This window comes from Orcinus orca, chromosome 3 (assembly GCF_937001465.1).
Source record: "Orcinus orca chromosome 3, mOrcOrc1.1, whole genome shotgun sequence".
NCBI classification, from domain to species: Eukaryota; Metazoa; Chordata; class Mammalia; order Artiodactyla; family Delphinidae; genus Orcinus; species Orcinus orca.
The window spans coordinates 62770018-62786631 of record NC_064561.1 but is presented as its reverse complement, the minus strand read 5'-3'; the positions used below and the strand labels follow the sequence as shown (position 1 = coordinate 62786631).

The window sequence follows — 16614 nt, the reverse complement described above, 5'->3', positions numbered from 1 at the left end:
ACAGAGGATTTTTAAGGCAGTGAAAATCCTGTGTATTATAATGATGGACACATGTTATTATACATTCGTCCAAATCCACAGAATGTACAACACCAAGAGTGAACCCTGGGCTTCCCTGGTGGCGCAGTGGTTGAGAGTCCGCCTGCCGATGCAGGGGACACGGGTTCGTGCCCCGGTCCGGGAAGATCCCACATGCCGGGGAGCGGATAGGCCCGTGAGCCATGGCCGCTGAGGCTGCGCATCCGGAGCCTGCGCTCCGCAACGACAGAGGCCACAGCAGTGAGAGGCCCGCATACCGCAAAAAAAAAAAAAAAAAGAGTGAACCCTAAGGTAAACTATGGACTTTGGGTGATTATGATGTGTCAATGTAGGTTCATCTTCAGTAAAAAAAAAAAAAAAAAATGTATCACTCTGGTGAGTGATACTAATAATGGGGGAGGCTATGCAGGTGTTGAAGCAGGGGGTATATGGGAAATCTCTGTACCTTCCTCTCGATTTTTATTATGAACCTAAAACTGCTCTAAAAAAAATAAGTCTTAAAGATTCTATGGGGACTTCCCTGGCGGTCCAGTGGTTAAGACTCCACGCTTACACTGCAGCGGGGCGTGGGTTCCATCCTTGGTCAGGGAACTAAGATCCCACATGCCACACAGCACAGCCAAAAAAAAAAAAAAAAAAAAGATTCTATAAATTTTACATCGATATTTAAAATTCAAATCATAGAAAAACATATAAATATCAAGAAACAGGTTAAAGGTAGCATTTCAAAGATACATGCATAGCTTTTTAGCCTAATCCAATAATTAGTTCAGTGGTACCTAACCAATGAGATGATGAAGAGGAAATAGGAACATGAAACACAGATACTCACTTGCTTTTTCTTCAAGTCTCTGAAGGCAGCAAAATCATCGGGGGAGTCAGAAGGAACACTTGTGACCACACCAGTACCTTATAAAAGAAACTGTAGAATTAACTAATATAACCAGAATGTGTTTCGCAAAGAATTGCTAGAAAGAAATAAACTCTTTACCTTTATCCTCCTTGATGGTGAGCATTGGGAGAACATAGATCACCTTATAGGATGTTAAAGGCGCAGAAAGTGATGCACCAAGAATATCCTATGTAAGAAAAAGATCAGCATAAAACAGAAGTAACTTATTCTGATCATTAAAATTTAAAACAATGTTAACATTTTAAGCCCTGAGAAGCTAATAATCAACAACACTCATTCTTTTATACCTACTAGACAAAAAATAACTGAAAATAATTATAATACCCAAATCTTGCAAAGTTGTGAGGAAATTAGTACACTTATACATTGCTTGAGGAAAACAATATAGGAATCCAACTTGGACCCAGCAATCCAATCCTAGGAATTTACCTCACAGGAAAAAGAATTATTTTTTCTTTGAGAATCTCCCCAATGCTGTGTTAACTACCTTAGAAAAACCTGGAAACAACTAAAACTTTAAATGATAAAAAAATCACTTAATAAAATATGAAACATCAACAAGATAGAATACCATATCTCTATTTTAAATGATAATTAGGAAGACAAACTGAATTAAAAAGATGTATCTTAAAAGAAAAAATCAAAAGGTCGGATAATATTGGACCCATATTCTCATATATCAACAAACAGCTTGCGGGGCTTCCCCGGCAGTCCAGTGGTTAAGACTCCACGCTTCCAATGCAGGGAGCTCAGGTTCAATCCCTGGTCAGGGAACTAAGATCCCACATGCCGCTCGGCACAGCCAAAAAACAAAACAAAACAAAACAAAACACACAAACAGCTTGCAGCTGCTTGTTTACCTAAGGAATGCACTTTTCAATTCCATATAGTTCCCACCCTTCCACTCTATTCATATACATAAGCTGCTTATCGAATTTACAGTCATATAGGATAAAGGCTAAATATCATAATAGCCTTAAAGGTTGAAAGCTATTTTTAAATTTATACCACCCATTTTCCTCATTCCAGAATCTGTTCAAATTAACATGGAAAAAAGTTGCATTTAAGAACAGGAAAAAAATGGTGTCATTAATACTGTTCCTAAAAACTTCTCAGACAGAACTCTAACATCAGGAACTAATAAGATGTAACAGCACTGCTTATAACAGAAGAAACAATTCAACTACCCATTATAAAGAATCATTAAACAATTTGTGGCACGGCCAAACAACAGAATGCTGTGTAACAGTAAAAAATAAGAACAAAGGGAATTCCTTGGAGGTCCAGTGGTTAGGACTCTGTGCTTTCATGCCAAGGGCCCAGGTTCAATTCCTGGTCAGGGAACTAAGACCCCTTAAGCTGCATGGCACAACCCAAAAGAGAGAACAAGAAAGATGTTTACCTACTGATAAAATAATTACCAAGTTATAGTTAAGTAAAAAAGAAAGTAAAACACAGACAATGTGATAAAATACATTGCCATTTGTGTGTAAAAAAGAGGGCCAAAGAATATATATATACGTATTTGCTTGTATACACATGAAATACTTCTGGAAGGATACACAAGACAGTGATTTTACTGACTGCCTATGGAAGGGAGAATTGAGTGACTGGGACTATTTTGTGTAACTTTTTGTCCTTTTTTTTTTTTTTTTTTTGGCTGCTCTGCATAGCTTGCGGGATCTTAGTTCCCCAACCAGGGATTGAACCTCTGCCCTCGGCAGTGAAATCATGGAGTCCTAACCACTGGACTGCCAGGGAATTCCCTCTTTTCCTCTTGAATTTTAAGTCTTATGAATATTTAGTAATCTAGTCAAAAAATAAGTTTACAAAATAAGAAATAAACTCTCCAATTCAAAAGGAGAATTGAGATGGTATTCTACTCATCCTTTTCTTTTAAAAGATTATTTATTAAGATACCAACGATCAGCATTTACCAAAGGGAATAAAACACACTCAAAAATACCAATAAGTAAATAAACTCTAAGGATAAGAGCTATGTAACCATCTAGATTTAGTTAAGGTCAACCAAGACTTCCTTTTCAGAAAAAAAGCGGCTGCAATTCCACTCCAGGAATGCAGGTAATCATATTAAAAAAGTAATATAGTGTCTACCACAGCTATTAAATCTCTCGGGGAGGGCTGTCTGTATTTTTCAACCAGATAGTTACTGAGTTGCAATGTAAGATTCAAAAATACTATTTTACTGATATGGTCACACAATGAATACGCCACAGCAATAAAAAAAAAAAAGAACAAACTACTCCTACACACAACATGGAAAAAGTATAGTCTGTACTTTTTTGTATTTAGCTTCTTTTAGCCAAAGAAGCTAAACACAAAAAAGTACAGACTATACAATTCCACTGTGTAAAGTTCAAGAAGAGCAACTAATCTTTGGTGACTGAAGTCATGGCAGTGGTCACCTCTGCAGGAGCAGGCTGAGCAGTGACGTGAAATGGACATGACAGCACCTTCTGCAGTGCTGGAACTGTTCTATATCTCGATTTGGGTGGTGCTTACATGACTGTATACACATTTAAAAACACACTAAAAATATACACATTTATGACTTAACACATTTGACTGTAACGTACACCTCAATTAAAAGGTTTTTTTAAATGTTTTCTCAAGCTTCATTTTTGACATTTTCCTCTAAATTCATGCACTAAAATAAAGTCTGCTACCCAACTTACCTCTCCCATTAACTCTTTAACAACAGGCACCACTCCGTTGTCCTTGGTAAAGCCCTGGTATGACATATTCCTTGCGGCTCTTTGGGTGCAGATGAATATATCTCCATTCACTGTCTCAAATCCAATGTACTTCATATGAGGGCAAACCCAACAGTTTGTCTGTCCAAACATGGTCTCAGGTCTGAGAGTAGCAGCTACCAAGAAGATATTTTTCCCTTTCAAGCCACTAAGAAGAAAATATATACATTTATGCAAAAAACATTATGGATTCCATCACAACTATCTGATATCTCAAAAAGATGAAGCAACAATTCTTCTACCTATTAAGGTAGGTAGCAAACCTACCTTAATTTGGATGGGTATGGCTCAAGCACTTTCAACTTGATTAAAGTATATTCCTGAGGTCCAACACCCTAAACAAAATAAAACAAAAATTCAAGGGAGAAAGAAAGGCTTGGATTACACCTACTAATCTATGTGAGAGATCTGATTCAAATTTCTAAGATGGGTTCCTGCATTGTTAGAATAATTCTTTCTTCCAATGAAGAGACTGCCAGTGGTGTGCTGACCACATGGAAGCCTAATGTGTAAAAATGACTTGAAGACCACCATCCCACCCCACACCAGACCAAAACCGATCAAGGATGCTAAGAGCTCCCTTGAGAGGGAAGAACAGCGGGAAAAAAAAATGAAGTGACTTGGATTAATTAGCCAAAATAGTGTTTGCCAAAATGGGAGTTAGAAGATACAACCAACATCAATCCTACAGAGCAGTCATCACAGACATACACTGGACCAGGGGTCAGATGATGTGCATTCAAAACCTAGCTTGGGCCCTCACTTGTGGCTTGACCCAAGGAGTCACAATCACTCTGAGCCTTCATTTCCTCATCTGTAAAATAACTGTGCTGTGATTCATACAGGACTGTCCTGAGGAAAACCTAAGATAATGATAGGAAAATGCTGTGAAAAACTATGATGTACTATTGAAATTTAGGATACTGCTACCACTGACTATATTAAAACTTAGCATAGTAAACTGGGCCTCTGAAGGCCCTCAAATCTTTCAAAATTTTGATTAACACTCATTTCTGTCAAATAAGTTACATCATAATTGAAGGCTGATTTTGAAAGGTAGTTGCTAGACTACAAATGTGTTCAAAGGTGGTAACAAAGAATGACACACTCATAGGGACTGCAAAGTTCAGATCCTGGCATTGCTGTTGATTTACTGTGCCAAGGCTTTAGGCAAATGACTTACCCTTACTTCATTCAAGTATTACAAGGAATAATGTCACGAATGTGTCCTACAGGAATGTAGAATGAACTGATGTCATGCATGGCTGGAAGTACTTTGGAAATAAGTAAGTAGGCATGTGACCAAAGCAAGTATAAATGGAATCTGCGTACATCAGTTAACCACATATCTCATTACCTTTCCTCATGCTCTCCTTTTAGAGCAGTGCACTCTCCAAGCAGTTCTTCTCAAACATTAGCAGGCATATGAATCACACTGAGAACACGTTAAGACAGGTTCCTAGGCCCCACCCCCAGAGCTTCTGATTCAGCAATTTCGGGGTGAGGTTCAAGAATCTGCTTTTCTAGGATTTCCCTGGCAGTCCAGTGGTTAGGACTCTGCGCTTTCTCTACCAAGTGCCTGGGTTCGATCCCTGGTCGGGGAATCCCACAAGCCAGGCACAGCAGCCAAAGAAACAAAACAAAAACAAAAAACAGATGAACAAACAAAAATGTGCTTTTCTAACACAAGCTGATGCAGCTGAACCTAGTGCTACTCTTGGAGTAGCAAGGTCCTTGACAAGATACAGGTACCTATGATGACATTCTGCCTCTGGCTTAACAGCCACCAGAGTATCATGACTATACACCTCAGCACTGAAATAAAGTGATTTTTAGATTTCTAATCTATTTCTTAAACTCTATGCCCACATTAAGAATTATTACAATAGGGACTTCCCTGGTGGCACAGTAGTTAAGAATCCGCCAGCCAATGAAGGGGACACAGGTTCAAGCCCTGCTCCGGGAAGATCCCACATGCTGCAGAGCAGCTAAGCCCATGTGCCACAACTATTGAACCCGCATGTCAAACTACTGAAGCCTGAGCACCTAGAGCTCACACACCTAGAGCCCATGCTCCGCAACAAAGAGAAGCCATCACAATGAGAAGCCTGAACACCACAACAAAGAGTAGCATCCACTCGCCACAATTAGAGAAAAGCCCACGTGCAGCAACGAATACCCAACACAGCCAAAAATAATCAAACAAGTAAATTTATTTTAAAAAAGAATTATTACAATAGCTACGCTATGGCACAAATAATTACCTCTCCAGTTTGTCTGTCATGATCCATACAAGGCTGTCCATCTTTTGGAGAATAAATGGTATACCTAAAAAATGAATAAGTAACAAATATTATTATAACGTACAAGTTTTATCCTAACATATTTGCCAGTGTTGCACCTAACCATCACAATATTTCTTCTAACTAGAACTTCTAACTGAGCAAATGTCTACATCATTTTTATGCTTTTATGGCGAGTTCTACTGCCAACATAGTTATTTAATGAAAGCTTTCTGCCTTCATCAAAGGTAATACCACTGAAAAATATTCACTGATCTTGGCTTTATGGTATGAAACAGAAGACTGTAAAATATAAATTTGCCTTTAAAATGAAAATAGCATAAGGCAGACAGCAGAAGAAGAACTACAATCCTGCAGCCTGTGGAACAAAAACCACATTCACAGAAAGACAGACAAGATGAAAAGACAGAGGGCTATGTACCAGATGAAGGAACAAGATAAAACCCCAGAAAAACAACTAAATGAAGTGGAGATAGGCAACCTTCCAGAAAGAGAATTCAGAAAAATGACAGTGAAGATGATCCAGGACCTCGGAAAAAGAATGGAGGCAAAGATCGAGACGATGCAAGAAATGTTTAACAAAGACCTAGAAGAATTAAAGAACAAACAAACAGAGATGAACAATACAATAAATGAAATGAAAACTACACTAGAAGGAATCAATAGCGAGGCAGAACGGATAAGTGACCTGGAAGACAGAATGGTGGAATTCACTATTGCAGAACAGAATAAAGAAAAAAGAATGAAAAGAAATGAAGACAGCCTAAGAGACCCTGAGATAACATTAAACGCAACAACATTCGCATTATAGGGGTCCCAGAAGGAGAAGAGAGAGAGAAAGGACCTGAGAAAATATTGGAAGAGATTACAGTCAAAAACTTCCCTAACATGGGTAAGGAAAGAGCCACCCAAGTCCAGGAAGCGCAGAAAGTCCCATACAGGATAAACCCAAGGAGAAACACGCCGAGACACACAGTAATCAAACTGGCAAAAATTAAAGACAAAGAAAAATGATTGAAAGCAGCAAGAGAAAAACAACAAATAACATACAAGGGAACTCCCATAAGGTTAACAACTGATTTCTCAGCAGAAACTCTACAAGCCAGAAGGGAGTGGCATGATATACTTAAAGTGATGAAAGGGAAGAACCTACAACCAAGATTACTCTCCCCTGCAAGGATCTCATTCAGATTCAATGGAGAAATCAAAAGCTTTACAGACAAGCAAAAGCTAAGAGAATTCAGCACCACCAAACCAACTCTACAAACAATGCTAAAGGAACTTCACTAAGTGGGAAACACAAAAGAAAAGGACCAACAAAAACAAACCCAAAACAATTAAGAAAATGGTCATAGGAACATACATATCGATAATTACCTTAAACGTGAATGGATTAAATGCTCCAACCAAAAGACACAGGCATAGAGGGAACCTACCTCAACATAATAAAGGCCATATACGACAAACCCACAGCCAACATCATTCTCAATGGTGAAAAACTGAAAGCATTTCCTCTAAGATCAGGAACGAGACAAGGATGTCCACTCTCACCACTATTATTCAACATAGTTTTGGAAGTCCTAGCCACGGCAATCAGAGAAGAAAAATAAATAAAAGGAATACAAATTGGAAAAGAAGAAGTAAAACTGTCATTGTTTGCAGATGACCTGACACTATACATAAAGAATCCTAAAGATGCCACCAGAAAACTACTAGGGCTAATCAATGAATTTGGTAAAGTTGCAGGATACAAAATTAATACACAGAAATCTCTTGCATTCCTATACACTAATGATGAAAAATCTGAAAGAGAAATTAAGGAAACTCTCCCATTTACCATTGCAACAAAAAGAATACAATACCTAGGAATAAACCTACCTACGGAGACAAAAGACCTGTATGCAGAAAACTATAAGATACTGATGAAAGAAATTAAAGAGGATACCAACTGATGGAGAGATAGACCATGTTCTTGCATTGGAAGAATCAATATTGTGAAAATGACTATACTAGCCAAAGCAATCTACAGATTCAATGCAATCCCTATTAAATTACCAATGGCATTTTTTACAGAACTAGAACAAAAAACCTTAAAATTTGTATGGAGACACAAAAGACCCCGAATAGCCAAAGCAGTCTTGAGGGAAATAAACGGAGCTGGAAGAATCAGACCCCCTGACTTCAGACCATACTACAAAGCTACAGTAATGAAGACAATATGGTACTGGCACAAAAACAGAAACACAGATCAATGAAACAAGATAAAAAGCCCAGAGATAAACCCACGCACCTATGGTCAACTAATCTCTGACAAAGGAGGCAAGGATATACAATGGAGAAAAGACAGTCTCTTCAATAAGTGATGCTGGGAAAACTGGACAGTTACATGTAAAAGAATGAAATTAGAACACTCCCTAACACCATACACAAAAATAAACTCAAAATGGATTTGAGACCTAAATGTAAGACTGGACACTATAAAACTCTTAGAGGAAAACATAGGCAGAACACTCTTTGACATAAATCACAGCAAGATCTTTTTTGATCCACCTCCTACAGTAATGGAAATAAAAACAAAAATAAACATATAGGACCTAATGAAACTTCAAAGCTTTTGCACAGCAAAGCAAACCATAAACAAGACGAAAAGACAACCCTCAGAATGGGAGAAAATATTTGTAAACGAATCAACGGACAAAGGATTAATCTCCAAAATATATAAACAGCTCATGCAGCTCAATATTAAAGAAACAAATAACCCAATCCAAAAGTGGGTAGAAGACTTAAATAGACATTTCTCCAAAGAAGACATACAGATGGCCAAGAAGCACATGAAAAGCTGCTCAACATCACTAATTATTAGAAAAATGCAAATCATAACTACAATGAGGTATCACCTCACACCAGTCAGAATAGGCATCATCAGAAAATCTACAAACAACAAATGCTGGAGAGGGTGTGGAGAAAAGAGAACCCTCTTGCACTGTTGGTGGGAATGTAAATTGATACAGCCACTACAGAGAACAGTAATGGAGCTTCCTTAAAAAACTAAAAATAGATTTACCATATGATCCAGCAATCCCACTACTGGGCATATACCCAGAGAAAACCATAATTCAAAAAGATGCATGCACCCCAATGTTCAGTGCAGCACTATTTACAATAGCCAGGTCATGGAAGCAACCTAAATGCCCATTGACAGACGAATGGATAAAGAAGTTGTGGTACATATATACAATGGAATATTACTCAGCCATAAAAAGGAATGAAATTGGTTCATTTGTTGAGACGTGGTTGGATGTAGAGACTGTCATACAGAGTGAAGTTAAGTCAGAAAGAAAAACAAATATCGTATATTAATGCATGTATGTGGAACCTAGAAAAATGGTACAGATGAACCAGTTTGCAGGGCAGAAGTTGAGACAGAGATATAGAGAACAAATGTATGGACACCAAGGGGGGAAAGCCGCTAGTGGGGTGGGCATGGTGGTGTGCTGAATTGGGCGACTGGGATTGACATGTATACACTGATGTGTATAAAATGGATGACTACTAAGAACCTGCTGTATAAAAAAATTAATAAAATAAAATTCAAAAATTTTAAAAAAATTGCAAATAGCTTTTAATGAATCCATATAATCAAGGAAGAACTTTATAGAAGATTTTATAGAGCAAAAAGATAAACTAAAACACAAATAAAATTATTTTTCTACTTGGCTAGAATACTTAAGAGAATCTTTAGTGAGAACGTAAGAGAGAATCTTTAGTGAGACCCCTATTCTCCCTGGTTCTATTTGTCACAAACACTAAGCAGCTCAGAGAAACTGAGACACCAGCCAAACAAAAAGGAATTGACAGGAAACAAGAGAACAAAAAGAGAAATTATAAAAAGAGAAAAGATAATGGAAAAAAGTAAGCTCTGGGGCACACTGAATTATAATGCAGGAATTACATGATTTTTACTTTATTATACTGAAGGACAACAAACTCACCGCTTCCCAAATTTAATTTTGCTTCTTTCTCTTAATGTTAAAAACTGCCACCTGACAAACGAGTCATAGTAAGGATTAACATCAGTGGTGATGAAGGAACGACGCCAGTCTACCTACAGAAGGAGAAAAGAAAAGGTAATTTTTGAGAAATTTATATGGTCTCTATGAACAGGAATTCCCATGAATCAATTATTTACTCTTCTACTCCTTATTTTCCAACTTAGAATTATATCAAAAATATCAAAGGAAACCAAAAAATTTCAAGTTCCACCTATTAAATATATAATACGTCATAATTATGTTAATTTGTGCTTAATATGTAAGTTTTTAGACACACACATTTACCTATTAAACATACAGGAATTATAATAAATTAAGAAGGAGCATTTACATAACACCTTTATGTATCCCTAAATATTCAAGCTACACTTGGGCTTCTTCTTATCTTTTTTTTTTTTTTTTTTTAATTTTATTGAAGTATAGTTGATTTACAATGTTGTGGGCTTCTTCATATTCTTTGAACAGAATTCCTTTCTACTAATTGTTAATATATGTATATACATTCCAAAACAACAAATATTGAAGTACTTCATTGCTTACATTGAGGCCCATGTGGTTCTAATCTGACAATAACAGTACTGAGTCATTACTGGAATATACTATTCTAAATTAAGAGGTAGTCCAAATCTCATTCAATCACACAAATATAATGTATTTTTCATATTTCCTTAAACTCTGGGGGTGATGGGCATACCTTCAAACCCATTCTCTTCAGATCCTGAACAGCCAGTGGTGGGAAATAGTCAAGCCAATATTCTGCTTCAGAAAATTTGACCATCTCTTCATCAGACAGACCAAGGGATTTCATAATGTCCCACTGGTATTTAGAAGATCCAGCTTTAGCAGCAGCTTTACTCTGAAAATAACAGCAAAACCAAACTCCATCAAAGAATAACTAACAACTGGCTAACAAATTCCAGGACCACAGTAATTTTAAGTGAATAATCCTATTCGGTAGTTTTTTAAAATCTAAAACAATACTGTTGACATGTCAGAATAGTGCAGGATCTGGATGTACTGTTCTGTTTGCCAAACCATATAGTCTGATACCTGGATTCTGACGCCAAAGATAACTATCAATACAGAGGTGGAACCATAAAAAGTTATCATCACAAAGATCTTAGCACCAAACCTTCTCTATTTCCTTTTTTCAAATACCACATGCATCTTTTTTAGTTACGAATAAGTTGCTAACAAGAGTTTCCTCCTTTTCCAATATTTACCAATATCAAAAAGGTAACCACATGCCAGGGACTGGAAGTAGGCAAAAAGGCTGAATTATAAAAAGGTAGGACAAGGAATCCGGGGGCTGAGGAAACTGTTCTGTATAGTACTGTGGTGGTAGAAACATGACTCCATGCACTTGTCAAACCAACACAACGATACACTGTGAAGAGTGAGAGAGAGATGGAGGAAAGGAGGGAGGGAGGGAGGGAGGGAGGGAGGAAGAGAGGAGAGGAAAGGAAAGGAAAGGAAAGGAAAGGAAGGAAGGAAGGAAGGAAGGAAGGAAGGAAGGAAGGAAGAGTTTACATTAATTAAAAAAACTCATTTAAAAATATAAAGAAATTTTTTAAAATGTATAAAGAAATAAATACAGACACGTACATATAAGTGGGTTAGTAGACATACATATATTTCCTTGCTCTTTCTACTGAGAGGACCTAGAAACAATGAGCATAACTAGCACTCGGAACTTAGTTTCTAAATACCATATTTCAATAAAAGGAAAGAGGACTCCTTGGAAAAGTGGTTGACTCTGGGGCTAAAACAGGGAAAATACAAAATGAGCCTGGAGCATCTTGTGGCACCTGAATGTATAGAAGTGCTCAAAAAGAAAAAAAAAAAAGAAAAGAGAAAGAAAGAAATAGAAAAAAGAAAAAAAGATGGGGGCATGTCAAATGGACACAGGAGCCCACCTAAAAGATTCCCCCAATGGCCACTGCTAGAACAATTTGAGCAATAACAATAACTCAAAAAAACCCAATAGGATTAGATTATAACCCAAAGAATAAATAAATATGCATGAATCCACACTGATATAAAAAAGAAATTAACAGATAAGTAAATGAGGGAGAAAGAACAACTTTTCCTTTCAGAAGAATTCCAGATAATAAATGTAGAAGGAATGAGGGAAACTGAAAATCACCATTAGAACAAAATATGCAGCAATAACCGCTGCAGGGAAGATCCAATGATGAATGCTAAAATTAGTGAGCAAATATATAAAAATAAACAAGATATTGGGACTTCCCTGGTGATCCAGTGGGTAAGACTCCGCACTCCCAGCACAGGGGGCCCGGGTTCGATCCCTGGTCAGGGAACTAGATCCTGCATGCATGCCACAGCTAAGAGTTTGCATGTCACAACTAAGAGTCCACATGCCACAACTAAGAAGCCCGCATGCCACAACTAAGAAGTCCACATACCACACACAACTAAAAGATCCTGCATGCCACAACGAAGATCCCGAGTGCCACAACTAACACCCAATGCAGCCAAAATAAATAAAAATCTTTAAAATATAAAGTATACAATGCAATGGTTTAAAAACAAAAAAAGAAACAACGTATTATTTCCATAGCCTCAAAGTATCTCTCTCAAAACAAACATGAATTACAAAGGGAAAAATAAAATCTTCACAGGAGAAAGACCTAACAGACACCACCCAAACCAAATAATCAAGGTTCACAGCACCAGTAATAAGATATATCAATATCTTATACTCCCTGATATGATGCACTGAAGACACATCACCTCTTAATCTACTCATGAGAAAGCATTAGACAAACCCAAAATGAGGGACATTCTATAAGTTATCTGACCAGTACTCTTCAAAAGTGCCAAGATCATGGAAGACAGAAGAAAAGACATGAGAAGGAAATGCAAAATGGGATTATGGACTGGATCTTGGAACAGAATAAGGATATTAAGGAAAAACTGTTAAATCCAAATGAAGTATGTAGTTTCTTAAACAGTATTGTTCAATGTTGGTTTCTTAGTTTTGAGAACTGTACCATGGTTATATAAGATGTAACTGAGTTAAGATTCTAAGGGAACCCTGTACAATCCTGTAATTCTTCTGTAAGTCTAAAATTATGTCAAAATAAAGTAAAAAGGGGAAAAAAAGGCAATCAAAAAGTGAGAAAGATAATTCTCTTTTATTACTTTTTAAAAATTACTGAGTATTTTTTATGTGTCAGGTACTATGCTAGTACTGGGAATGTACATATAAATCAGACAAATATAAATATAAAACTTCAACCAAAATAAGTATGATCAAACCACCAAACCTTTTTTCCTTTAGCTTTATCCTTAATTATTATATCTTCTGTTTTAATACTGATTTCTTCTTCTTCCTCTTCCTCATCTGGAAAATCAGGGGGGCAACCATAAAGCTCTATTTCTCTTTTCAATTTATCAGCACATGCCTACAAAAAAACACAACATTAGAGACGGTAAAGTTAAAAATTCAAGGTGGAAACAATTTGAGTTTTGTTGTTGTTTCTATGGCCAACTAAAACTGACTCTGGGGCTTCCCTGGTGGTGCAGTGGTTAAGAATCCACCTGCCAGTGCAAGGGACACGGGTTTGAGCCCTGGTCCGGAAAGATCCCACATGCCGCAGAGCAACTAAGCCCGTGCGCCACAACTACTGAGCCTGCACTCTAGAGCCCTCGTGTCACAACTACTAAAGCCCGCGTGCCCACAACTACTGAAGCCCACGTGCCTAGAGCCCGTGCTCCATAACAAGAAAAGTCACTGCAATGAGAAGCCTGTGCACCGCAATGAAGAGCAGCCCCTGCTCGCCACAACTAGAGAAAGCTCGCACACAGCAATGAAGACCCAACACAGCCAAAAATAAATAAAAAAATAAATTTATTTATTTAAAAGAAAAACCTGACTCTGAAATTTAGGTAGATAGGACAGACATTAAGTTAGAATATAAACACTGAAAGATGAAGGGATTTATCCAAGGTTATAAAGCTAGTAAGCTGCAGAATTACAACATGAACCTGCACTTTCAACCCCAGCTCTTTTCAGCTGTACCATGAGTCCACTGTCACAAACAAAGATGACACCAAGTAGACAGTGTTAAAGTTATGAGAAAAATACAAATATAGAATTGTGAATTTCAAAAAAGGGAGGGGAGGGCTTCCCTGGTGGTGCAGTGGTTGGGAGTCCGCCTGCCGATGCAGGGGACGCGGGTTCGTGCCCCGGTCCGGGAAGATCCCACATGCCGCGGAGCGGCTAGTCCCGTGAGTCATGGCCGCTGAGCCTGCGCGTCCGGAGCCTGTGCTCCGCAACGGGAGAGGCCCGTGTACCAAAAAAAAAAAAAAAAAAAAAAAGGGGAGGGGACACTTCTATGAAGAATTTCAGCTAACAAGAATGAGACAACTAGAAAGTCATCATTTTACAACCACAAATTCAATAACTGAAAGACAAAGATAATGAAAGGATGCTAAAACCACTGAGTTACTGGGTAACCAAATATTCAGAGGCTCTTAAGGTATCATCCCACAGATTAGTTTTTAATTAGAAAAGAGAAAAGTTACCTTTAGAATGAGGAAATCTGGCAGTTATTAACTTAATATCACTAAAATGACACAAGTTGCCATTATATGACTTTTGATGTGATACAGTGGGAAGTTCCAACCTCATCAATGTAGTACTGGTGATAACCAAATGCAAAGTGTGATCCACAAAATAAAAAGGAAAAAACCACCAGAAAGGATACATCAATGCTCAATTTCGTGGAGTGGATAATGGGACTATGACAATGTAGAAGAATGCCCTTGTTCTCAACAGATACAAGCTGAAGTGTTTAGGGGTGACACGTCATGATGTCTGCCAACTTACTTTCAATGAATTCATAGAAAAAGGGAGAAGAAAGTGTGCATGTATTGTATGTTGAGAGACAGAACTAGAGCAACTGTGGCAAATGTTAATACTTGGTAACTGTAAGTGAAGGGTCATGGGTGCTCACTGCATTATCATTTTACCTTTCCTATAGGTTGGACATTTTTCAAAATAAAAGACTGGAGAACAAAAAGAAATGAGATATATTTCCCAAGTCCCAAGGATTTAGGGAATCCTTTCAACTGTAGTTTTCTTGCCCATCGTTTATTGAAAATTATTTTTATTATGAATTTATGACAAATTTAAGACACTTGCAAAAATGACCAAAATATGATAGAATTGTTTATTATTTTATGCCAACAGCCTATATATGCCATGAATGCACAAAACACTGCCCATTTTACTTGTTAGTAGTTATCATCTAATTCTAAAACAGAAATATGAATACATAAGGAACCAAAAGATATCAGCATTACTTAGAAATCACTTAGACCTTAATGTGTGCCCTTAAAGCACTTCTCCAAATGTTTTCTAAAAATTAATTTTCATGATAATAAATTCAGTTCACTTCAAAAAACACTCTAACGTAATACAGAAGTACATATTGGAAAATCCTATTTCAAGCTCTTGAATTGGAGGTTTAACTTAAGCTTAATTTGCTCTAAGCTAAAAAGAGTACAAAGCAATCCCAAAAGCAATCTTACCTTAACAGGCATTCCAGTACAGTGTAAACCAAAGGGAAATAGACAAGTTTTTCCTTTCAATCTCTGGTACCCTACTGCAAACTATAGAAAAAAAATTCAATTTAAACTACAAATTTAAATGCTAGACGAATACAAAATTCTGACTTTTCACAAAGATCATGAGTTTTCCTCTTCACATCTTCCTTTAGAATACCAGTTAGATTTTATAGTCATTGCAAAGTTATCCTTTTTTTTCTGTCTTTTCACCAACCTAGAAATTACTTATGAACATGTATACATACCTAGACCCCTGCACACACACACATACAGCATGTGAAAATAGAAAAATTAAATTACTTTAACATAAAAACCATGCTTAAAATTAAGGAATTCTAAGTTCCCTTACAGGAAATAAATTCTATAGATGCTATTTTCTTAAAAATAGTATTTATTAAAGACCCTCCCATCCCATTATATTAAACATAGAGGAAGCTTTACCTCACATTTGGATAAAGAAAATGTATGTCCCAAGTGAAGGCGCCCATTCATATATGGATATGGGAAGGTTACAAAGTACTTGTCCTTGCTGCAAAACAATCATGTAAAAAAGAAAGTACAAAAAAGAAAATGTTAAATTCCTTTTACAATTAAGGGTGAGGTCATGGGGACACTTACTATAAATAACTTGTTTAAATTTTAGTTATTTAACAGACATTGAAAATTAAATTTATAAATCCAGAAATTAAAAGCTCTCTAAAATTGAAACTTGTTTTTGATTTAGAAAAACTAAGATATTTATAGGTGGCTATTAAAGAACTAAATATCCTTGTAACAAATATTGGAGGTTTAACTTAAGCTAAAATACTGAGTTAAAAATGATATACTAAAAAAAAAAATTAATAGGGAGACTGAATTAATTTACTGTTTTACTGATTAAATGAGATATGCTTTCATTAGATATATATAAAGCAATTCAAAGCCTCTCAGGTAAAATA

General features: G+C 36.8%; 1 protein-coding gene across 2 annotated transcripts in view; it reads right to left on the bottom strand.

Annotated features, from left to right (window-relative positions):
• The window catches only part of LARS1 (leucyl-tRNA synthetase 1), a 68311-nt gene that overhangs the window by 43342 nt on the left and 8355 nt on the right, over positions 1-16614 (bottom strand). For both annotated transcript variants that reach the window (XM_049708027.1, XM_049708026.1), the window contains exons 3-12: positions 16118-16205; positions 15641-15721; positions 13372-13509; positions 10776-10937; positions 10022-10134; positions 5991-6054; positions 3994-4061; positions 3649-3874; positions 1031-1118; positions 872-948 (exon numbers count right to left, since the gene is read on the bottom strand). In XM_049708027.1, the coding sequence (XP_049563984.1) occupies positions 872-948; positions 1031-1118; positions 3649-3874; positions 3994-4061; positions 5991-6054; positions 10022-10134; positions 10776-10937; positions 13372-13509; positions 15641-15721; positions 16118-16205 (1105 nt within the window). The remainder of the gene's footprint in view (positions 1-871; positions 949-1030; positions 1119-3648; positions 3875-3993; positions 4062-5990; positions 6055-10021; positions 10135-10775; positions 10938-13371; positions 13510-15640; positions 15722-16117; positions 16206-16614) is intronic.